This window comes from Suncus etruscus, chromosome 12 (assembly GCF_024139225.1).
Source record: "Suncus etruscus isolate mSunEtr1 chromosome 12, mSunEtr1.pri.cur, whole genome shotgun sequence".
NCBI lineage: Eukaryota > Metazoa > Chordata > Mammalia > Eulipotyphla > Soricidae > Suncus > Suncus etruscus.
In genome coordinates, this window is record NC_064859.1 from 40,465,696 (window position 1) to 40,490,951 (window position 25,256).

At 41.6% G+C, this 25,256-nt stretch overlaps 1 protein-coding gene across 1 annotated transcript in view; it reads right to left on the bottom strand.

Moving 5' to 3' along the window:
- The window catches only part of CNGA3 (cyclic nucleotide gated channel subunit alpha 3), a 37,202-nt gene extending 16,312 nt beyond the window's left edge, over positions 1–20,890 (bottom strand). The window contains exons 1-4 of the mRNA XM_049784588.1: positions 20,790–20,890; positions 15,249–15,362; positions 12,186–12,365; positions 8,475–8,525 (exon numbers count right to left, since the gene is read on the bottom strand). Of these exons, the coding sequence (XP_049640545.1) occupies positions 8,475–8,525; positions 12,186–12,365; positions 15,249–15,362; positions 20,790–20,890 (446 nt within the window). The remainder of the gene's footprint in view (positions 1–8,474; positions 8,526–12,185; positions 12,366–15,248; positions 15,363–20,789) is intronic.
- Positions 20,891–25,256: the final 4,366 nt, after the last annotated feature.

The following is a 25,256-nucleotide window of genomic DNA, read 5'->3' on the forward strand; positions in this document are numbered from 1 at the left end:
CCACAACACGCAGGAAAAACCACACTACAAGCGTGACAATGGGGAAAACTCGCAGGCAAACACCATCCATAGAGAATGAAGACGAAAGCTCGGTTGATCTAATAAATTACAACCACCTGATTAACCTTTCAGATAAGGAGTTTAGAGTAGAAATATGGAATATGTTTGTAGACCTCAAAAAGAGCATAGATCGATCTGAAGAGAACACAAAAACAGAAATCAGAAAACTCCAAACTGAAATAACAGATCTGAAAAATACGGTTGCTCAACTGAAAACCACAATGGATAGCCTCGCCAACAGGGTATCAGCAGCTGAGGAGAGAATCGGAGTACTGGAAGATGAGATGCAGAAAAGCTCAACACAACAGAAGAAATTGGAAAAGAACATTAAGACAAATGAACAGGCAATGGAAAATGTACTCAAGGCATGCGAAGAGATGAAAATAGAAGTCTTTGATAAACTCAACAGAAACAACATAAGAATCATTGGAGTCCCAGAAACCCAGGAAGGAGATCTCCAAGAAGAATCAACTGTCAAAGACATCATCAAAGAGATACTCCCAGAGTTAAAGCCTACATGCAATCAAATACTGCATGCCCGAAGAATACCAGCTAAAAGAGACCCAAAGAAAAACACCCCAAGACACATCCTCGTTACAATGACAAATCCCATAGATAGGGATAGAATACTGAAAGCAGCAAGATCAAAAAGGGAAATTACATTCAAAGGAGCATCCCTAAGACTTACAGCAGACATGTCACAAGAAACTCTCAAGGCCAGAAGACAGTGGTTGGATATTGTGACAAGATTGAATGAAATGAATGCCTCCCCAAGAATACTGCACCCAGCCCGACTCACATTCAGGTTTGGAGGAAGAATACACAGCTTCACGGATAAACAACAGCTCAGAAACTTCACAGAAGATAAACCAGCCTTAAAGGAAAAACTGACAGGTCTACTCTAAGACAAGAGAGACCAACAAACACAGCAAACTTATCTACAAAGATGACATTAAATCCTATGACAATCATCTCCCTCAATGTCAATGGACTAAATTCACCAATTAAAAGACACAGAGTGGCAAAATGGGTCAAAAAGATGAATCCAACCTTCTGCTGCCTACAAGAAACACATCTGAATAGTCAGAACAAACATAGACTCAAAATCAAAGGTTGGAAGAAAATTATCCAAGCAAACAACACCCTGAAAAAAGCTGGGGTGGCCATATTAATATCAGATGACACCAACTTTATACTCAGAAAAGTGGTAAGGGACAAAGATGGACACTATGTACTAATCAAGGGATATGTGCAACAGGAAGAAATCAGACTATTAAACATATATGCACCCAATGAGAGACCAGCAAATTATCTAATACAATTACTGACAAATCTGAAAGAAGAAATCAATAATAACACAATCATTGTGGGAGACTTCAACACAGCCCTATCAACACTTGATAGGTCAACCAGACTGAAACCCAACAAAAACATACTAGCCCTGAAAAGTGTTATGGAAGAAAGAGGACTAGTAGATATATACAGGACACTCCATCCCAAAAAACCTGGATACACATTCTTTTCCAATGTACATGGGTCATTCTCCAGAATAGACTACATGCTGACACATAAAACATACCTCCATAAAATCAAGAGGATAGAAATCTTGCAGGCTACCTTTGCTGACCACAAGGCTCTGAAATTAGATGTGAACTACAAAGCCACACAGAAGAAAAAATTTAACAATTGGAAATTAAACACCCTGCTACTGAACAACCAGTGGGTCCGAGATGAAATCAAAAAGGAAATCAAAACTTTCCTGGAAACAAATGATAATGAAGACACAAACTGCCAGAATCTATGGGACACAGCAAAAGCAGTCCTGAGAGGAAAATTTATAGCTCTACAAGCACACATCAGGAAGGAAGAAGGAGCATACCTGAATAACTTAATGGCGCAGCTTAAACAATTAGAAAATGACCAACAGAATGAACCAAAAATAGGGAGACAGAAGGAAATAATAAAGCTGAAAGCGGAACTCAATGAAGTGGAAAACCAAAAAGCAATCCGAAAGATCAACGAAAGCAGAAGCTGGTTCTTTGAAAAAATAAACAAGATTGATAGACCATTGGCAAAACTCACAAAGAAAGAGAGAGAAATCTGATAACCCGTATTAGAAATAAAAATGGGGAGATCACAACAGAAATTGCAGAGATCCAAAGGATAATCAGAGGCTACTTTGAGAAACTTTATGCTACAAAACATGAGAACCTAGAAGAAATGGAAAAATTCTTGGACACTTATAACCTTCCACATTTAAGTAAGGAGGATGTAGCATATCTAAACACCCCCATCACTACTGAGGAAATTGAAACTGTAATCAAACATCTACCAAAAAAGAAAAGCCCAGGCCCAGATGGTTTTCCTAATGAATTTTTTCAAATCTTTCAAGAGGAGCTACTACCAATCCTAGCCAGACTCTTCCATGAAATTGAAAAAAAGGGAACTCTCCCAAACAGCTTTTATGAAGCCAACATTACCTTGATACCAAAACCAGACAGAGATGCTGCCAAAAAAGAAAATTACAGACCAATATCCCTGATGAATGCTGATGCAAAGATCTTCAACAAAATCCTGGCAAATAGGATCCAATGCATCATCAAGAAGATCATACACTACGACCAAGTAGGCTTCATCCCAGGAATGCAAGGATGGTTTAACATCCGTAAATCTATTAACATCATACACAACATCAACAACAAGAAAAATAAAAATCACATGATCATATCAATAGATGCAGAGAAAGCATTTGATAAGGTCCAACACCCATTCTTGATCAAAACTCTCAGCAAGATGGGAATGGAAGGAACCTTTCTCAATCTAGTTGAAGCCATCTACCACAAGCCAATGGCAAATATTATCCTCAATGGAGAAAAACTAAAAGCCTTTCCTCTAAATTCGGGTACAAGACAAGGCTGTCCTCTCTCACCACTCCTCTTCAATATAGTACTGGAAGTTCTTGCTATAGCGATCAGGCAAGAAAAAGATATCAAGGGAATTCAGATAGGAAAGGAAGAAGTCAAACTCTCATTGTTTGCAGATGATATGATACTCTACTTAGAAAACCCTAAAGACTCTACCAAAAAGCTTCTAGAAATAATAGATTCATATAGCAAGGTGGCAGGCTACAAAATCAACCTACAGAAATCAATGGCCTTTTTATACACCAATAATAATAGGGAGGAGATGGAAGTCAGGAAAGCAATCCCATTCACAATAGTGCCACACAAACTCAAATATCTTGGAGTCAACTTGACCAAAGACGTGAAGGACCTATACAAAGAAAACTATAAAGCCCTGCTCCAAGAAATAAGAGAGGACACACGGAAATGGAAACACTTACCCTGCTCATGGCTTGGCAGGATTAACATCATTAAAATGGCAATACTCCCCAAAGCATTATACAGATTTAATGCGATCCCCTTAAAAATACCCATGACATTCTTCAAAGAAGTGGATCAAACACTTATGAAGTTCATCTGGAACAATAAACATCCTCGAATAGCTAAAGCACTCCTAGGGAAAAGGAAAATGGGAGGCATTACTTTCCCCAACTTTAAACTGTACTACAAAGCAATAGTTATTAAAACAGCATGGTATTGGAATAAAGACAGACCCTCAGATCAGTGGAATAGGCTTGAGTTCTCAGAGAACATTCCCCAGGCATACAATTACCTAATTTTTGACAAAGGAGCAAGAAATCCTAAGTGGAGCAGAGAAAATCTCTTCAACAAGTGGTGCTGGCAGAACTGGTTAGCGACTTGCAAAAAAGCGAACATAGACCCCCAGTTAACATCATGTACGAAGGTAAAATCCAAATGGATTAAAGACCTTGATATCAGACCAGATACCATAAGGTATATAGAACAACATGTCGGTAAAACACTCCATGACATTGAGACTAAAGGTATCTTCAAGGAGGAAACTGCACTTTCCAAACAAGTGGAAGCAGAGATTAACAGATGGGAATACATTAAACTGAAAAGCTTCTGCACCTCAAAAGAAATAGTGCCCAGGATACAAGAGTCACCCACTGAGTGGGAGAAACTATTCACCCAACATCCTTCAGATAAGGGGCTAATATCCAAAATATACAGGGCACTGACAGAACTTTACAAAAAAAAAACATCTAATCCCATCAAAAAATGGGGAGAAGAAATGAACAGACACTTTGATAAAAAAGAAATACAAATGGCCAAAAGACACATGAAAAAATGCTCCTCGTCACTAATCATCAGAGAGATGCAAATCAAAACAACGATGAGATACCACCTCACACCACAGAGATTGGCGCACATCACAAAGAATGAGAACAATCAGTGCTGGCGGGGATGTGGAGAGAAAGGAACTCTTATCCACTGCTGGTGGGAATGCCGTCTAGTACAGCCTCTATGGAAAGCGATATGGAGGTTTCTTCAAAAACTGGAAATTGAGCTCCCATTCGACCCAGCTATTCCACTCCTAGGGATATACCCTAGGAGCACAAGAATACAATACAAAAACCCCTTCCTCACACCTATATTTATTGCAGCACTATTCACAATAGCCAGGCTCTGGAAACAACCAAGATGCCCTTCAACAGACGAATGGCTAAAGAAATTGTGGTACATATACACAATGGAATATTATGCAGCCGTCAGGAGAGATGAAGTCATGAAATTTTCCTATACATGGATGTACATGGAATCTATCATGCTCAGTGAAATAAGTCAGAGGGAGAGAGAGAGACGCAGAATAGTCTCACTCATCTATGGGTCTTAAGAAAAATAAAAGTCATTTTTGTAACAATCCTCAGAGACAATTAGAGGAGAGCTGGAACACCAGCTCACTCCATGAAGCTCACCACAAGAGTGGTGAGCACAGTTATAGAAATAACTACACTGAGAACTACCATAATCAAGTGAATGAATGAGGGAACTGGAAAGCCTGTCTGGAGTACAGGTGGGGGTGGGGTGGGATGGAGGGAGATTTGGGACTTTGGTGGCGGGAATGTTGCACTGGTGAAGAGGGGTGATCTTTATAGGACTGAAACCTTATCACAATCATTTATGTAATCAAGATATCCAAATAAAGAGAAAAAAAAATTCCAATAAGAGGTTTGGACCAATTACATAGAGGGTAGGACATTTGCTATGCACGCAGCTGACCCAGGTTCAAAACTTATACCCCATATGATCCCTGAGTCCATGAGGAGTGATCCCTTAGCACTGTTGGTTGGTGTGGCCCAAAAGCCAAATAAACAAACAAACAAATAGACTTGTAAGCAGATACTTCAAATGATTTGTAAGAATATTGGGTGGGTGTGGAGAAATGTTGTTATTACTTTTTCCAAGATACAAGTTCACATCAAGTGCTTATAATAGTAGTTGTAGTTTTTAATTGCTGCCAAAACAAATTTATCAGATCAGGTACCATCAAACAACCCAAAGCAACTCTGGCATTACTTGGGATTTACTCCTGGCTGTGTGTTCAGGATTACTCCCTACTCAAGGGACTATCTGTGCTAGTGTCAGGAGCTGAACCTGAGCTGCTGCTGCTGCTGCTTCCTCCTCCTCCTCCTCTTTGTAAATGCCCTATCTGCTATGCTATCATTATAGCCCTGGATCTGAGTTTTCAGACCTATGTTCTGATAGGCCATATATTTCCAGGAGTGAGCCCCCAAGAATTGCTTGGTAGTTCCTCTAAAAAAAAACTGCCAGGAAAAGGGGTCTTAGAGGAAAACCATATCAGGTAACCTGCTCTTAGGTCTCAGGGTAATTAGGACAAAGTGATCTCTGGGAGAAGAGAGAAAGTATTCTGTTTGCCACACAAAAGAATCTCTATCAAGTACTTATTAAGTATCAGGTACTTATATACTTTGCCTATACATACTTATATACCTATAAGTATATATATAAGTATATATATAAGATATATGCCTATATCTACTTGTTTAAACTTCACACTAATAGTGAGACACTATTTAGTAAACTGAGGCACAAGGAGGTCAGATAACTTACTCAAATTCACAAGCTCTTTGATGGCCAAAATAGGCCACTAAATTTTCTAACAAACACATATAAAATATAATCTTTTACTAATCTAGCTATTCAGGTTATATGGCGTCAAAGACCTTGGAGTTATATTTGCCAATCTGTGAAGAATTAATTCTGATAATGGCATGATTCCATTGTCAACATAAAGAGAACTTTGTGTGTGGTTCTTAGTGTGTTTCTATGTTTTCTAAATTTGGGACAGTGCATATATGTGTGGATTAGATTAGTAAAAACAGAAGTTATTAAGCTTACTCAGTGAGAAGAGCAAGTGCCCTCATTCATCCTTTGGTTTTTGTAATATATGGGCTAAGGATTTAACACCAAGGCATCAGTAGAGGGCACTGCACACAAGCTTATTGTGCTTGATTATCCCTGCTTCGCATTTAATTACAGGCTCAGTATGCTCTTTCAGAATTTGTGGTCCTTGGCTAGAAATCTTAATATTTCTACCAACCTGTCTACCAACCTGCTGAGAACCTAGGAGAAGCTCAATACCATTCAGAATCTACCCACAATCTCAGAATTCAGAGCACTTCCCTGAAAGACCTGTGAAATGATGCTGGCTTGGACTGGAAATCATTTGATCAAAGAGGAAGAAATTATGCAAAACACATGGGATAAAATGAAAATGCAGGGATGTGGTAGAATAAAGAAAGGGGCTATAGTAAGTATCTCCATACTTCTTGCTTAAGTGGTCCTGTTTGGGACTGTCCTTAATGATGTGTCAGTTTTGGACTTGCACTGTGGATTCATGAGCTCAATTGAAAGGGTTTACAAGTGTCCACCTGATGTAGCCATCTGCTTTTATCCTTTTGGGGATGTGGGGATGCCTATTAATGCTCAGGGATTACTACTGACTACGCAGGGATCAATAAGCCTGGTGTATCTCTGGAGACGATCTGAGGTTTCAGGGATTGAACCAGGTTGGCAGCATGCAAAGCAAATGCCCTACTCACTGTACTATCACTCTGGCTCTCTCTCCCCAATCCTGCCAATATCTCATATGAAGAAAGAAACCTAGAGACCCCTAGATCACTGCAAAGGACTTCTAGCATTCTTTTCCTTTCTCTGATTGTGGAACTCAACAGTAGGGTTATAAGATGGGTTAATACTAAGCTTGACTACTGCAGGGAGCAGGGTTTGGGCCACACCCAGCAATGCTCAGGGGTTACAACTGGCTATATTACTCCTGATAGTACTCAGGGGATTATATGAGATGCAAAAGATCAACCCCTAGGCACCCTTGATGCTTGCTCTATTATATCTCCAGGCCCAATGATTTTTAAATCAAGTACTGCGATAGCTATTGTTCTGCAATTAAATCATTTCATCTTTTCTTGTGTGTTGGCATATTGATCTCTGGACTTGATGTTCCAAATTTATTTAAGCCAAATGCAACTAAGGCTTGTGGAAGAAAAATGATTGGGGAGACTCTATCAGGGAAACAAAGGGAAATGGCAGGAAAAAACTGGCACTTTTCCAATTAGAAGTAAAAAATATGGGCATTTTTGCTAGGGTTCATGGATTTTTTTTGTGTGTGTGTGGTTTTTGGGTCACACCCGGCAGTGCTCAGGGGTTATTCCTGGCTCCAGGCTCAGAAATTGCTCCTGGCAGGCACGAGGGACCATATGGGATGCCGGGATTCGAACCGATGACCTACCGCATGAAAGGCAAACGCCTTACCTCCATGCTATCTCTCCGGCCCCGGATTTTCTTCTAAACTCCTCCTGAACACTCTCCCTACCCATCACTTCTTAGTATTTATTCCATAAAGAAGACTGGAGAATTTTGCACACATGCTGCACACACACACACACACACACACACACGTGCGCATGCACACACATACACACACATTCGCTCTCTTCTAGGCTATGCAGTAGCACCTGCCAATTCACACATATAACTTGGTCTGCTAGTTCAGCATCTGATGATAGAAAGAATCCTTGGGTCATGGCTTCAAGAGGCTATTCTCTGGAAATATTTAAATCTCCTCTTTCCATTGACCTGATTGCATCCTCCAAATTGGCCCAAATTGACTTTAAGATGAGGTCATTTCACTGCACATAGATGAATAAGGCAGAATTGCATGTTCATCTTGAAGGAGAAAACCCGCAGCTCTGTCAGGAACTCTAAGGCTGCACTTTAAAGTGCTTCAAGATATCAGATGTTAAAGCTTTCGCTTTCTAAGGATGAAAAATGTGAGCATGAGCTAAAGGATAATGATCCCTCTCCCGTTTGTCATGGGAATGCCTTTTGAGGAAAGGAATAGGATTCTAGGAAAGTCTAGTGGTGGTGGAAGAAGGGGAGCAGAAGCTAGGGAAGAGGTAAGGTAAGCATCCTCGAGAACAAGAGCTCTGCGGGTGCCAAGGTACTCACTCCACTGAGTTGTTGCTTGCGTTGATATTGGCCCTGGCCAGGGGCCAGTTGCTGCAAGGAGGTGGAGAGAGAGCAATCTGGGAACCTGTTGCTTCCCACTACCCCCCTTCCCCCCCCCCCCCCCCGTATCTCCCTGCCTTTCCACATAGTTAGAGAGTCCCAGGGGTGTTTTCGGTCAAGGACAAAGCTTTTCTGTGTGTGGCTATTTAGCTCTAGGAAATGAGAGGATGAAACCATAGCTAAATGAAGGCTTCTAAATCAGTGGACTAACTCTAGACACCATCCAGTAACCTGGCTTCAGAGCACCTGTATTTCTTTGCTTAACCACAGGCTGGCAGGGTGTCAGGTGCTAGGAAGTGCACAGATCAAGACACTACTTATAGCATCTGCCTTCTACATGCTCTCAGGAGAAGCTATTCCAGCACCTTCCACACCAGAATGGATACCTAGCTGTGTCCCTGGTCTACTGTGATTGATAGCATCCCTAGAAATGCCACTGTTTTCACTGTGAAGGGCAAAAACAGACCCTGGGCAGAATTGCCCAGTTTGGAGTCTGTCCTTCTCTATCCTCTAGTCCCCACATTTATCTTAAAGCCCCAGGGCCCTGGGGCCCTAGGATATGCAAGGTATAAACTTTGAACATGTGAGATTCTAAGTTCTAGCCCCCTATAAAACAAAACAGAAGAATCTTCCTTTAGGGGGCACACTAAATCTGTGGGAAAACCTGCTAGAAGGTATGGGCTGCTTTTGCACTCAGCTGTATGTTGACTTAAATCTGACCTGTATGGTTCTCTGTTTTGAAGGAAATGGTTTAGTCTCCCATGGGTTACTGCCAGGACATTGCACACAACTGGTTTTAGCACAGTGGGTTGGGCACTTGCCTTGCATGTAGCTGACCTGGGTTTAATCCATGGCTCCATAATGGTCCCTGAGCATCAAGCACTTCCAGGAGTGATCCCTGAGCACAGAGTTAGGAGTAAGAACTGAGCACTGCTGGGTGTGATCAAAAAAATAAATAAATGAAAAAGAAAGCTAACTGGCTTCATTGTCCATCACTACTAGAGGCCGTGGAAACCAATGCCACTCTGATGCTCAGAGGATCTCCTTTCCAATATTGAACATAGAATCACTTTGACACTTGGGTTGGCTCATGTCCATCTTCTCTGCTCCATTGCAGCTTGAAATGTGTTTCAGGAAAATTTTCTGAGCAATTAAATCCCCTTGAAAGTGTGAAGGAAACTAGATTCCTGAAGTGCACTGTTCATTGTGCTCATCTCCCAAGGCCAGACATAAGGAGCACTAAGAACTGCCTTAGTGAGAAATTCTTACTGTAGATGGAACCTGGTGTGGAGAGTCCTATAAAGTGTTACTTCTGATGAGGTTGGACATTAGATGCCACTGCTCATCACTCACAGTCTGTGGTAGAGGACAAGATCATTGGCTCCATCAAATCAAGGGACTATGAGCTTGTCCCGGGGAACTGTAGACAATGTATACCAACTGTAAAGAAATCTCCCTGCCTCTCTTCAGTCTCCACCTTCCTGCTTCTGGGCTCCTGCCTCAACACCAGGTAGAGCACAGGCATTGCAGGCAGGGGCTTTCAAGCTTGGTCCAGGATGCTGGGCCTGGGTCTCTGGCTGTCGCAAACACATTCTGGTTAGCATAGAGAGCCTTTAGGTCCCTTCACAGCCTTGTGAATGCTAGGACTTCCTATGGCACTACAGTTGCAGAGTAAAGGCTGACAAGGTCACAAGTAAAATGACTTAACTGTCCACTCCAAGCATGGTCACTACAGGGCAGTTTCTCAGAACCTAATTTATCTTATATTCACTTCAATCACAAATTAAGATATTCCCCTTCCCTAACCAGATATAAAATGAAAGAGTCACCTATCTGTTTCCAAAATAGCCCAGGAACTTCACATCCCCATGCCTAGTACTCCCTGTACCCCTTTGCAGTGCCTATACTTCAGCCTTCTTTAGCTCATTTGATACAGAAACTAATAGCATTTCCCCCCCCCAGAAATACAGAGACCATTCTCTTGCAACCAAGCTGATTTCTCTGTTATATCTTAGAACTCTTGGCACTATCTAGTAGAGAATTCACTCAGAAGAACTGTTCAAGTTGCTTTTCAAGAAAGCAAACTTTGAGAAAGTAGTCCAATGGTTCATCGTGCTGAGAGTAGGAGTCTCTTGCAAATATATTTTTTTGTTTTCTCATTTGGGGCCATATCTATGGGTTGCTTTGTGCTGTGAGGTGCTCCTAATGGTGCTGAGTGACGAAAACCAAGTTTCTACATGCAAACACAGTGTTCCAGTCCTTGAGACACCTTTTGGACCTTCTTCTTCAGTGGCATTATATCTTAAAGGCAACCCTCCTATTCTGTAACAGGCCTCAACCTCCCCCTGTGGGGGTCAGAGGTCTCTTCACAACATCCTCCCCAGCATGCTTCTCTAGGACAAGAGAGAATGGGAGGTAGATCTATGTGAAGTATGAGAGAGTTGGGGATGTTCTGGCATGTCTATCCCAAATGGCTCTATTTCCTTTTGGGGCAATGGCACATAGAGGCCTCGATCCACCCCTTCCCTTGTCAGATTAACACTCTCCGATTAATCTTTCAGATTAAAGCCACTCTCATTGTGGCTCTTCTTTGTTTTTGGCTACATTCAGTGCTGCTCAGTACCTACTCCTGGCTCTGTGCTCAAAGATCAATCCTGGTGGGGCTTTGGAGACTATAAGTGGTACCAGATATTGAACTAGGAGCAGTCAAGTACCAAACTCCTGTACTGTATCTCCAGCCCCTCCCCCAATTGTGGTTCTTAGCCTCATCCAGTGGATGAATGATGAGATGACGTGGGTAGTCATTTTGATCAACTACAGCCTTTCCCAGAAGAATGGATGGAACCCTAATGTGTGGGTGGTCCCTGAGGCTGATGGTGTAATCACGTGAATGCTTCCTGGGGTTAGTGGATTGATTTTTTTAAGTCTATTTTTACTTTATCAAAAGAACTATAGTTTACAAGTGTAATGAGTTTATGTTTTAGCTCCATACTGTCACAATATGTTCTCCCCCAAAATGTCTGCATCCTCTCCTTCCAGCTCCCTTATCATGGCCCTCCCTCTCAGGTGACCTCAGTTCTGTGGTCAGATTCCAGGGGTGTGTCTTCTGGACACTGACTCTCCTCAGAATCTTCCCTCTGGGAAACAGAGGCATTCCCTCTTCTTAAACAGGAGCAGGATGGTTGTGAGCTCACAGTGGCTGCTGCAGTGCTGCATAGGCCCATGTGGAGCCAAGGACTCATCTCAGGTCCTTGTGAACAGTTCATCTGTTCTACCAACAACTAGCTCCCTACTCTGAAAACTCATTTTTTTTTAATTCTGTTTTTCTTTTAGCAAAGTGCATCATGGTACTCTATAAACTGATGGAGATGTTGTTGAGATTCCCAGATATCAACCTGAGGGAACTAATTTCAGGTGGTACTAGAGAGAGACCATGTTGGGTGCGAACAGTGGTTGAATGAGGCAGAGGCTCTGCTAGAGTTTCCTCATGCTTCCCTGCTTCTTAGACTTGGTGGGATTATAATACCATGCAGTGACCCCCCAAGATACCTTCAAATATTGGCTCATGGGCCAGTGGTCCAGGACCACTCGCAAGTTACTTCCCATTAGACTGAAAAAGTCCTTGGCTTATTCTCCATTCTGGTTCCTTACCTTGTCCCTCTTTCTGAGGGCTCGTTGCTGCCCAGGTTTGGTTGGACATTGCTTTCTTGGCTAGATACTTCCTTGAGCTCAGTTTCACGGAAACGGTCAAGAAAAGAGTCAGCTCTCTGGTCCTCTTGGTTCAAATGCCTTGCAGCCCATGCACGCATGGAGATGATGAAGCGAGACAGCCTGGAGAGAAAAGATGGGCAATAAACATGGAGCCAAAGGAGACAGAAAACCCAGAACGGGGGACAGATGAGAACACAGAAGACTGGGCACTGGAGGCGCAAGACTGGCATTAAACCAGGGGCAGAGCTTCCTCTGGGGCTATTACTTTCACTGTGACTTCACTCTGCCAGCACCTGGAAACTTTCAGAGGCAGCAGTGAGTTTTTCTACTCCCCATCAGGAACCTGTTGGAGCTCTTCAATATAACTAAGCTATTTCCAAACAGGATGCCGCCATTTAAAGCAGTTCTAAAAGGACAAGCACCAGGGCTGGTGAGATAATACAGAGGATTAAATGCTTGCTTGCATCTTGACAGTCATGGTAAGAATTCCTGACATGAGTTATCCCTGAGCATTGAATCAGGAAGAGTCCCTGAGCATTACTAAGTATGACCTAAATATCCCCAACAAGCAAAGAAATGAAACCACCAGATGAATTCTGCCTCTGTTTCTTGTCTAATTTTTACATGCTCTGTTTTTTCCTTCCTGGTTCACAAAGTTCCTTTGCAATTTACCTTGACCCTTTTCCTAGACTCAGGCATTGTGAGGCACTTGAAGCCTGAGTTCTGTCCACATTCCAAAGCCTGTCTGCTGGAGCTTTCCCTGGTAGACCTCCTCTCTGCCTCTTGCCTGCTTTTCTGTCTACAGAAGGACCTCAGAAAGAAAGATCCAACTATTTCTGTGTATCCAGTTTCCTATCTGACTTTTGCTGTTGAATGCCAACCCCATCTACACACTGGACAAAACCAACTCTGAACCCCCTTGAACATACCTTGACCCTATTCATACTCTAATAACCTCAGAGAAATAGGGAAATAACTGGAAATGAGAAAAATCCATTGTAGAGATGCTTCCAGCCACTGCTGGAGAGGTCAATTCATATTCTTGCTGTCACAACCTCTCTCTGCTAAACATCTCACCACCATCATCCCACATCCCCCAGACAACAGAATGGTGAACACTCCACTCTGAACTGCTCCAAATGGAGGGTGGAAAAGTAACTGAGGCCATAGAATGAAGGTCACTTTAAGTCAGTGTCCATGTCTCTATTGAGAAGACAAAGTCATAAACAGAGGGGCACACAGAAAAAAATCAAAGGCCAAGAAAAAAATCAAATTCCAAGAGAAGGAGAGAATGAGAAGACAGAGGAGGTCCCATGGCTGTCCTACCAGCAACCCTCAGCTCCATTTCCATGCATTGTTTGTAGTTTAGCTTGCAACAGCTCTGTGCCAGCTCTCTAATCTAAGTTGGTTTCATTTTTTTCTGATGGGAGGTGGGGGCACACCCAGCAATACTCACGGGTTACTTCTGGCTCTGCTGGGAGATAACTCCTGGCAGACTTAGGCAATTGTAGTGTCAGGGATCGAACCCTGTTTGGCCATGTACAATGCAAGCTCACAACTTGCTGTACTATTACTCCTGCCTGTTATCTGCTCTGTGAAGAGCCTTAAGAGTGCAAATTATTTGATTTGATTTCTTTTGGATTTGGAGGACAGTGATTAGGGGCTACACCTAGTTCTGTGCTAAGGAGACCCTCTTGACGGTACTCAGTGCAGTGTCATAGATTAGTAAGACTTGTTCACATGCAATACAAGTGCCTTAGCCCCTGCATAATTCCCTCTAGTTCAAGAAAGCATTTTTATTCATAAGACAACAATACCAGACATTACTTAAAAGCTTATCCAGGGCCCGGAGAGATAGCACAGTGGCGTTTGCCTTGCAAGCAGCCAATCCAGGACCAAAGGTGGTTGGTTTGAATCCCAGTGTCCCATATGGTCCCCCGTGCCTGCCAGGAGCTATTTCTGAGCAGACAGCCAGGAGTGACCCCTGAGCATCGCCAGGTGTGGCCCAAAAACCAAAAAAAAAAAAAAAAAGCTTATCCGGTGAAGTAAATGATGGTAGCATCTTCTTCTAGCACAGAACTGTGAAAAAAGAATTATTTGCAATAATCTGAACTTGTAGGGCACATGATGGTGTGAATGGCAACAGCATATATTAGGAAATTGGGTGGAAAGGGGCACATCCTAGCTTAATTATTGCTCTACTTCAAGGGATTCTCTTCTCTCTATGTCATTTCTCCTGTATACTACACGAAGCTATTCTATTTCCCAAATAATCATGTGGAAGGAAATTCTGAGTATTTATAGAGCATTGATTGGAGTCCAGATAGGGCCCATGAGGTCTGTTGCTAGAGGAGACCAGGAAAAACAGTCACTTTTTTCTAGGGGGTGAAGCTGCTGCAGTCAAGTGCATATGTCCTCTGAAGAAAGATAGAGACTAACCTTTCCAGGCAATTGCTCCCCCACTGTTCCTTCCAGTCACGCCTCTGAGAATCTGCAGAGGCTGCCGCATACTATGCCGCTCTGTGCACTGTGCTTTGTAGCCCACCGGCTGATAGTTTCTGAATTTTTAATTGCCCTGTTTTTGAATTGCTCTAGAACTAAGCAACTATTACTTTTTATTGAAACTATTTCAATTAGGGGCTGGAGAAATAGTGTGGGGTTAAGGCATTTGCTTTGCATAGGACCACCTACTTAAATACTTGGTATCACACAGAGTCCCCTGCGTACCATTAAGAGTGGCCACTGTGCGCTGAGTCACAAATAGCCCCTAGCTGTTACTGGTATAGAGCAAAAACAAACAAATGTTTAATTAAAAGTAGTTCCTAGACTTTTCTGAGCTCAGAACACCTTGCTCAGAGGAAGTGACTTGCTGACTCCTCATAGCTCTGATTCTGCCCCTTCGTTCTCCCATCCACCCATGGCAACTTCTTCCTAGGAGGTAAGCACCTTCTTTCTGTTTTAGTCTCCCCCCTTCCCTTCCTTCTTGATGGGTAAGGTCATTACCTGGCAGGTCCTGGGCCTGAGAAGGGGCTTCCCCTGGATTCAGCCAGCCCTCTGGTCTCCATGGTGATCCTTTGCTGAGGCTCTGCTGATGTCTCCTTGCATGACGGGTGGGTCCTAGGAAATAAAATATGCAGCGAAATTAATTGATTTTAAGCTCCTCCACCTTCTGGATACACTCAGGAATGAGATGCCAGATGCCTTCCTTAATGAGGAGAGCTGCTGCCACTAATCTCAGCCCAGGGACTGCCCTCAAGTTCATGCTTCACACATCTGAGTTTAAGGATAAACGTGGCCTTTCCTTGTAGCAAGCATGAACCTGGAAGGCAGCATGTGTCCAGCTGTTGCCATGGGGCAGTTGAGATGGCCCATGGGCAGCAAGCCAGCAGATATGGTCCTCACGAGAGCATAAGATGGGGGAGGTTCAGGCACCTGCCCTCGTAAGCAGAGTAATTAGTCCTGCTCAGTGAGTGCACAAGGATGATTTTCTGCATGCTAAGGTCTCGTCTTCTAAGGCCAGATAAAATGCAACTGTCTTCAAGAATCTTCCCTGGACTCGTGCCTGCTGTATGGCTGGTTGTAGGCTCCTTAGCTAGAGAGTTATTAGTGTGTATAGCTCAGAGGAAAGTTGCAGAATATTATTTGGAATTCCCTAATCTTCCATGTGTATTGATTCAGTGCTTTCAAATGAAAATATATCTACTCTGCAATTTGACCATTCCCTAGACTCTGTTTCCTGCAACACAGGCCTAACTGGAGTAGTGAATTTACCTGCACTGCTCAAGGTGAAAAATATGAACACACACAGGGCCATGCTCAAAGCTCTCAACTCCACTGAGTGCACAGCACATGGGCAGAGTTTGCTCTGTGGAATTGCCTAGACTAATGTGCTGGGCTTCATATCTTTTTTTTTTTTTTTTCAAATTTGGGTTTTGGGCTATACCTGGTAGTACTCAGAAGTTACTCCTGGCTTTGCACTTATGAATTACTCCTAGCATACTCCTAGCATTACTCCTAGGAGCATATGGTTTGCCAAGATTGAACCTGAATTGTCCACATGCAAGACAATTGCCCTATCCACTGTACTATCACTCTGGATACCTCTTTTCTTTGCTTTACTTTAATATTTTTGTTTTTGGCCACATCTGATGGAGCTCAGAGCTCATTTCTGGCAGGACTCTGGAGAACATATGAAATACCAGGGTTCAACCTTGGATCAACTATATGTAAGGCAAACACCTTAGCCACTATACCATAACTCCAGCCCCTTTACTTTTATTTAAAAATCTTTTTCAAACAACTAGGTTCTAAAACTCAATTCACCTGGCTGGAAGCCATCCAGGCATTGTCCTCTAGGGTTTTGCGCTTCTATCTAGTCCAGGCAAGACAAATGAATTATTTCACATGACCTGTTTCAGTCTAATCAGCCTCTTAACAAGGTGGCTACAAGATTGAAGGAGGAGTCCAGTATTAATGCTGGGAAAGAGTTCTCTCTCCCTAGAGATGGATTAGAAGTTAGTATCAGCTTCCCCCCTGCTGAGTTGCTGCTGCCACTGCCAACCTCTTCTCCACAACCAGCAGTTGGTTCTAATTGCTCCATCTTAAAGGGGTTCAGAGCACTTGTCCTGATTTCAATTGCTGAAATCCAATATGGTCTCTGAGCACAGAGCTAGTAGTAAGCCCTGAATACTATTGATTATAACTCAAAACAAAAACAAATAAAGACATGTAGATTTTTTCCCCTCCCTTCCTCAACTTCCTCACAGCAGGGCTGCTTCTACTGGAACTGAATGGAATCAGGCAACTTCATCCTGAACCTGCCTGCCTTCAGTGATGAGGCCACACATGTCTGCACCACTTCTGGCTTTATGCAGGAATCACCAGCACAACCTACCTCATCCCACCTCAAGTTCAAGGACCTTATACTCACCTTAGCACTCCCATGAACAATTTCTCTGATAGGGTGGAGACAAGTCCACCATAATGCTCCTGGATCCCAGGTCAGAAGGTCTTTGTAGAAATGTCTGTGGACTTCTGTGCAACCAGAGGCACAAGCCAAAGTCCTAAAGCGCATACTGTTGCTAAACCAGAAACTCTCGTTTTGTGCATTACAAATGACTTTTTAAAATTAGGTATCAGAGGCTGGAGAGGTGGCGCTAGAGGTAAGGTGTCTGCCTTGTGAGCGCTAGCCAAGGAAGGACCGCAGTTCGATCCCCCGGCGTCCCATATGGTCCCCCCAAGCCAGGGGCAATTTCTGAGCGCTTAGCCAGGAGTACCCCTGAGCATCAAATGAGTGTGGCCCAAAAAATAAAATAAAATAAAATTAGGTATCAGATGTTATCCTTATGCATAGTTTGGGATCCTTGGGATGCATTGGTCTTTCCTTCTGACTATGTCACCCACCAATGAAATGCACAGATCACATACTAACTACTTTTGGACCTTTGCCTCTAGCACATAATCTATATAATAATCCTATATGAAAGAAAATTGAGATTCATAGAAGTTAAAAAACCTGCTTGAGGATACACAAATAAAGTGGTCAAGCTGAGATTTAAATGCTCTTCTATCCTAGTTAAAGTCTGCTGACATATATTCTATGGAGCTGCCATACTACTTTCACATATGGCATTGACTTAAGTAAAAGCTGAGTAGAACAGGCCTGAGTCCTGCAGTATGACTGGCTCTGATCCACACTCAGCGGCACCATGTGGACATCTATTTAGAAGGACCCTGCAGTAGTGCAGAAGTTATGAACTCCATGTTTTTTCTATTATCTGTATGCAATAAAAGTGAAAGTAACCTTCATGACAGGTTAATCATAGGAGGAGGATGTGTCTATCTCTTCAGCCCCTGGATCCCACCAGTTGATCACCAATGAAAGGGGATGTGGGTAGAATTGAGTGCTAGGTTAGAAATCTGCCAGGACATGTCCCTGGAAGATCTGGAGCAATCCCAAAGGTGGAGTGTTTTGTATCCCTCCACCATTCCATACCCAGAAGCTCCTCAGGCATCAAGGTGTCAGTTAGTAACCCTAGCTGTTCCAGTTTCTTTTTATGTGTAGACATATAATGAAACCAGATAGATTCATCTGTATTAGTAGCAAGGCAATCAATGTCCAGGATAGCAGAGCTGGTGGGCTGATGAGGAGGGCAGAGCCCTGAAGTATTAAAGTTCCTAGGGTTTATGGAGAAACTACTGGCAATCTATGTAATAATAGGGCTCTAAATGTTCTGGAAAATATGGAGCCAGGAGAAACTGGGATTCCAGGTCCATCTAGATTACAGCTGGATACAGATCTTGGACCTGGGTCAGGACCTTTGTATGAAGCTCAGGTTCTAGGCACGGGTGGTGCTTGTGAGGAAGAAGCCCCTGAAATGGGTAATTAGTTGGGGCTGAGCCATTGTAGAGTAAGTTGGGTGTTTGCCTAGCAAGCAGATAGCCAAATTCAATCTCAAGCATGCCTTATAGTTCTCCAGAGTCCAGTCAGAAGTAATTCCTGAGTGCAGAGTAACTCCTGAGCATGCTGAGTATGGATCAAAAACAAAGTGCCACATAACAGCAACTGCTTTGAAAGTCAGGACCATATTCAATTTATGTTGCTCCCTTGTTCAATGAGAAAAAGGAATTTCAGGGTATCCTGCAGGTGTTTTCTGTCTCTGGGACAGGTCCCTGGAGAAGTGAGAAGTATAACTGCTCATTGACTTGTACTCTGGAAGCAGTGAGTCTTCCACTGGTGACTTTGGGTCACAAGAATAAACAGAAGTGACTTTTTTAGAATAAAGGAAGAAAATAAAGGTGTGGGGCAGAGTGGTGGCGCAGTGATAGGGTGTTTGTCTTGCACGCGGCTGACCTAGGACAGATCATGGGTCGATCCCCCCATGTCCCATAAGGACCCTCAAGCCAGGATCGATTTCTGAGTGCATAGCCAAGAGTAACCCTGAGTGTCACCAGGTGTGGCCCAAAAACCAAAAAAATTAATTAATTAAAAAAAGAATAAAAAAAAAGAATAAAGGAAGAGACTAGGATCTTGTAGGACCTTCTCCTATGTCTAAAGGAGGACTTTTAGTGATTGGTCTCCAGAGCCATTGACTATGTGGGACAGGATGCCTGAGTCTGTGCTGCAAGAGACCAAACAGGTTGCTTTGGTGATAATTCTTTTAGATTCCACTCAGAAGCAGCATCAAGGTTTGTGTCTTCCACAGGATACAAGCCCAAATGCCCCTCAAATGCACCTAAAACAGCTAGACTGACAGCAGGGATTTGAGGTGCTCTTGGTTTTAGCTGCCATTCCCTTGAACAAGTTCTGAAGTCTTTCTTCAAAATATGTCAGGCAGCATTTAAATAATCAAAGCCACCAAACAGATCAAAATAATTTAAACATCTTCTAGATATTTTTATATTCAAGATATTTTTATTTCAGGTATTCTTAGGTTATGGACTTAATAATGCTTTATTCCCAATGAAGTGCTTCATCTTTTTTATTGCTTTTTAGTAAGAAAATGATTTCAATCATTTAATAAGGGTACTAAAACTGGGGTTCCAAAGTGGTCCTCAGTTCAGAGGCAGCAATATCTCAGTGGACAGAAAATGTTTCCTCTCAGGATCACAGAGGTCCTATAGGCTATCACAAGCTCCCTGATCACCAGGAAACTTTTATGACCTTAGAACACATATTTTCATTTACTTCTCCTGAAACTGTTCTAAAAGATCTGGCACTTCAAGACAGACATCACTGGAGTTTTCAAATGCCAGTTCCTCCTCCTAAAATAATGATCAGAAACTTAACTTTTTTTTTACTCAGCCCCTCTCCCCCCAATACCCAGGGCTTACTCCTTCCTGCCTGACTCTGTGCTCAGGGTCATTCCTGTTGTGAATATCAGGGATAGAACCTAGGTCAGCCAATGCAAGGCAAGTACCTTCTTGCTATACTATTGCTCTGGCCCTTATTTTTTTTTAAATGTACAACAGGTCCTTGAGTAATATCATTTTATTCAATGTCATTTAGTGGTAACTTTGTAACTTTGATGAGAAGAGAAAAAATCCTTCCTATCCAGACCACTATGTCTCAGGGACTGGGTGAAGCTGAGCAGGAGGCTAAACATCCTTCCAATGTTTATGTGGATCTTCTGCTAACCTGATTTCCTTCACATTCCAATGATGTATACATTGAATTCACTGGGTGTCTCCATGGTCCCAGCTAGAATGTGGAGGTGTGAGGGCAACTGACATGGAAATTGTCCCTGCTTCTTATCTCTAGGGCTTGAGACTTCTATGAGGCCTCAGAGGCTTGAAGAAGCCCTAGCCATCATATACCCTGATTTGAGACAAGTAGATGAAAGAAAGAGTGAACAACTATAGAAGGATTTCCTATTAGAAGTGTGGTCTGTTTCAGAAATTTGGTGATGGTTACATCAAGTTATGCTAATCAGTCACTCATGCCCTCCCATCAGTGACTGACAAATACTAAAACAGTCTTTCCCCAAAGTATAGATCAGAGATGTAGGATTAACTTCTCAGATCCAAAATAGATGCTCGTCTTACCTGCTGAGGCCATTTTCAAGTCGATCAAGATCTCTGTCCTTGCTTCTTACAGGAGGGTTTCTTAGGGAGGAGTGAGAGTATTGGGTGCTAATCTTGGCCATCTTCTTGCTTTGTCACATTTGACCCCAAAGTAACTACTGGAAGATGGACACAAGACAGTTATGTCATCCTAATGGGAGGCATCTATAGACCCAGTTCACTGCACACAAAGGCAAGTCTCTTAAACAAGAGCCTGCAGACATGACCTTTAGCATTGTCTTTTTCTTGGGGAGGGGGGCACCCGGCCAGTCTCAGGGGTTACTTCTGCACTCAGAAATTGCTCCTGGCAGGCTCAGGGTACCATATGGGATGCTGGAGGTTGAACCCGGGTTTGTCCTGGGTGGGTTGGCCATGTGCAAGGCAAATGCCTTACTACTGTGCTATATCTCTCTAGCCACTCTTTGCATTGTCTTTAAATGTCACTGCTGCAATGCAGGTTAGGTATCTCTGGGCTCTTTTTCTCTGCCTAAAAGACAGAGAAGATCTTTTATTCCATTGTCTAAACCAAAGTCTCTCCCAAATCAAAAGGCTCAGATGGATTCACTAGTGAGTTCTTTCAAATATTTAAAGAAAAGTTACATTCAATCTTTTCAGGCTCTTTCAGGAAACTGAAAAAAACAGAAGCATGCCCAGTTTCTATGAAGGAAACATTGCCCTAATACTAAAGGTTAAAAGAGAAACACAAAAAGGGAGAAAATTACAGACCAATATCCCTGATGAACACAGATGAAAAGATCTTCAACAAAATACTAACAAATTGAATTCAATAACTCATCCAAAAGATCATACAGGCTGACCAAGTGAGATTCAGCTGTAGGATACAAAGATGGTTTAACATACGCAAGCCAATCAATGTAACACATCCCATATTATTACAAGAAAAATGATGTAATCATATCAATGTATGCAATAAAGCATTTGATAAGATCTAACATTAACTTATGATAAAAACAATAAACTGGGAATTGAATTGAAAGAACTTCTTCCAACATAGTTAAAGCCTTTTAGCACAAACTCATAATAAACATTATATTCAATGGATTAGAACTAAATTCCTTCCCTCTAAGATTAGGCACAAGATAGGGCTGTCCACTCTCATCTCTTATATTCAATATAGTGCTTGGAGTACTTGCCATAGCACTTACAGAAGTAAAAGGTATTAAGGGCATCCAGATAGGAAAGGAAGAATTTATGCTCTCACTATTTGCAAATAACATGTTTCTATATATAGAAAAACCTAGACTCTACAAAATATCTTAGAAACAATATTTGTTTTAATGATCCAATGTTTTATTTTTTATTGAGTTTTTGTTTTGTTTTTACAATTTTTTAATTGAATAGCATGATGTACATAGTAACAAAGTTGCCCATGATTTAGTTTCAGTTGTACAATGTCCATCACTCCTTTCACCAGTGAATATTTCCCACCTGCAATGTCTCCAGTTTCCCTCATACCCTCCCCCTCATTTGCCTCTATGGCAGACATTTCTCTTTCACTCTCCTCACTCTCTCTTTCTCTCTCCCTCTGTTGACACCGTAGTTTGCAATAGAAACAATAGATTTTTATAGTAGAGTGGCAGGGTACAAAATAAACATGTAAAATTCCATGGCTTTTCTATTTGAAAATAATGAAAACATAAAAAAAGATATTTAAAAAAATTCATTTACAATTGTGCCTCAGAAAATCAAGTACCTAAAATTGGCTTAACTAAAGAGGTGAACGATATATACAAATAAAAGCACAAAACACTACTCAAAGAAATGAAAGAGGACACAAGGAAAACACATCCCCTGCTCATTAAGATTCAAAATAGTCCCAATAGTATATCTGTGACATTTTTCAAAGAAATAAATCAAACACTCCTGAAATTAATACAGAACATTAAGCCCTTGTCCACAAATAGTCAAAATAATTCTTGGGAGAAATAAAATGGGAGCTATACCTCCCCAACTTCAAATTGTGCTATAAAATGATAATCTTTAAAACAACATTGTATTGGAATCAGGACAGATCCAAAGATCAATGAAATGTAAGGAAACTGGAGACAGACTTGCAGATATCGATCAATTAATTTTCAATAAAGGAGCAAAAAAGCAGAGCAAGGAAAGATTCTTCAATGATGCTGAAAAAACTGGTTAGTGACATGCAAAAAAAATTCAACTTTTCAAATACCATGCACTAAAGCAAAATCAAGGTGGATTAAACACTTTGATAACATACTAGAATCTATAATGAACATAGAAAAAATAACATAGAAAGAACTCTTTGTGACACTGAAGCTAGAGGCATCTTTAAAGAAAATCACTTCTGACCAAGCAAGTGTAAGCAAAGATAAATGGGACTCCATTAAATTAAGACATTTCTGCACTTCAAAAGAAATGATAAGTAGGATACAAAGACAATTCATGGATTGGGAGAAATCTGCCAACCATCTGATAATGGGTTAATATCTAAGATATATCAGGCACTGGGACAATTTCATAAAAAAAACAAAATACAACCCCATTAAACAATGAGGAGAAGAGATGAACAAAAACTTTCTCAAAAAAAAAAAAGAACTTTTTAATCAGATTGAAGAGCATCTGTTCTTTTTTTCTTTTTCTTTCTTTATTTTTTTAAAGAAGTGGAAAGCACTTGCGGGTCTCGAACCACCAGAGATGATTGGTTTCAAAGCAAATCTTTATGACTGCGAAGTAACCGCTGCGCTAAGACCAGTTCAGAGCATCTGTTCTTAATTTCTTTTCTGGTTTTTGGGTCATACCCGGCAGGGCTCAGGGATTACTCATGGCTCTATGCTCAGAAATCGCTCTTGGCAGGCTCAGGGGACCATGTGGGATGCCGGGATTCGAACTACTGTTCTTCTGTGTCTAAGGCAAACGCCCTAACCCTGTGCTATCTTACTTGGCCCCTTAATAATTTCTTAACTTTTACCATCATCATGTCCTCCAATTACTTTAAAGGAAGGTCTTTTGCTTCATTATGCCATTAAATTTGTTCATTTTTCTTGTAATCTACTAGTCTCAGTTTGTTTTGTTTTGTTTTTCTGGGAGGGATGGGTTTTGTTTTGATGCCACATATTGTTTCTCAGGGCCTATTCTTAGTCCTGAGCTCAGAATTCACTCCTGGATGGCTTGGGAACCATATGAAATTCTGGGAATTGAATCCATAAACGCCAAGTGTAAGGCAGGCATCTCATGTGATATACTATCACTCTGGTTCCTATAGAAAGGTTAATACTCTAAGGTAGAAGTGAATAAATTCCACTGTTTTACTCAGTCCTATTAACTAGCTCTCAGAAAAACAAAGAACAGAGGGGCTGGAGTGGTAGCACAGCAGTAGGGTGTTTGCCTTGCATGCAGCTGACCCAGGATGGACTTTGGTTCGATCCCCAGGACCCCATAAGGTCCCTGAAACAGGAGCGATTTCTGAGTGCAGAGCCAGGAATAGCCCCTGAGTGCCACTGGATGTGACCCAAAAACCAAAAACCAAACCAAAACAAACAAAAAAAAGAAACATAAAGAGCAGAAACACAAAGAACAAACAGACATTACAAAAGAAACACAAAGAACAGAACAGACATTACAACATTAAGTGGCACGGGGTATGCTTTCCAGTGTTTTTAAAAACCTTGAGAAAAGTAACTTTAATTTAGGACAGATGATATTAGAAAGGCAATATTGGCAGCCTCTTACTCTGTACTATGGGGAAGAAAAGCTGGATTTTCCTCTCTTACTATAGAGTTGTGAGAGAAAAGCTGGATTTTCCTCTCTACTTAGTCTGATATTTGAGCATTGTGACACAGACAACAGTTTCTTCCTCCAGTATTGGAAAGAGACTTAATGTCAATGAAAACATCCATAAAACTTCAATGCATGTAATATTCATTTGTGAATTTTTTGAAAGTAGTTGATGACTTTTATATAAGTAATCAGTGTGATGCATATTATTTTGACCAGGATATTAAGCATATTAGAATTTGGTATTGACATGTCAATGTCATATTTATTTGGTTTTAAAATATATGGTATGGAACACATAGTTATAAAAACTAACTTCTTGATGTGTACAGAACACCTAACAGACCTCTGTGGAACAGAACTGAAAATGAAAGCCCCATTTGATGGGACATTTTAAACTGAGGGAACTTGCATATTTTGTATGTGAATGTGATTATATATAGATTAAACAAAAATAACACAGCGCTTCAAAAACAGAATGGAAAATAAGTGAAATGAATATTTTCTTGATATTATATGTGGAAATAGCATTAATTAATTAATATAAGAACTTGAGTGCAGAACAATACATTAAAATTCAAAGATCCTCTGGGGCCAGCGAGATGGCATGGAGGAAGGGCATTTGCCTTCCAAGGACTGTGGTTCAAATCCCGGCATCCCATATGGTCCCCTGTGCCTGCCAGGAGCGAT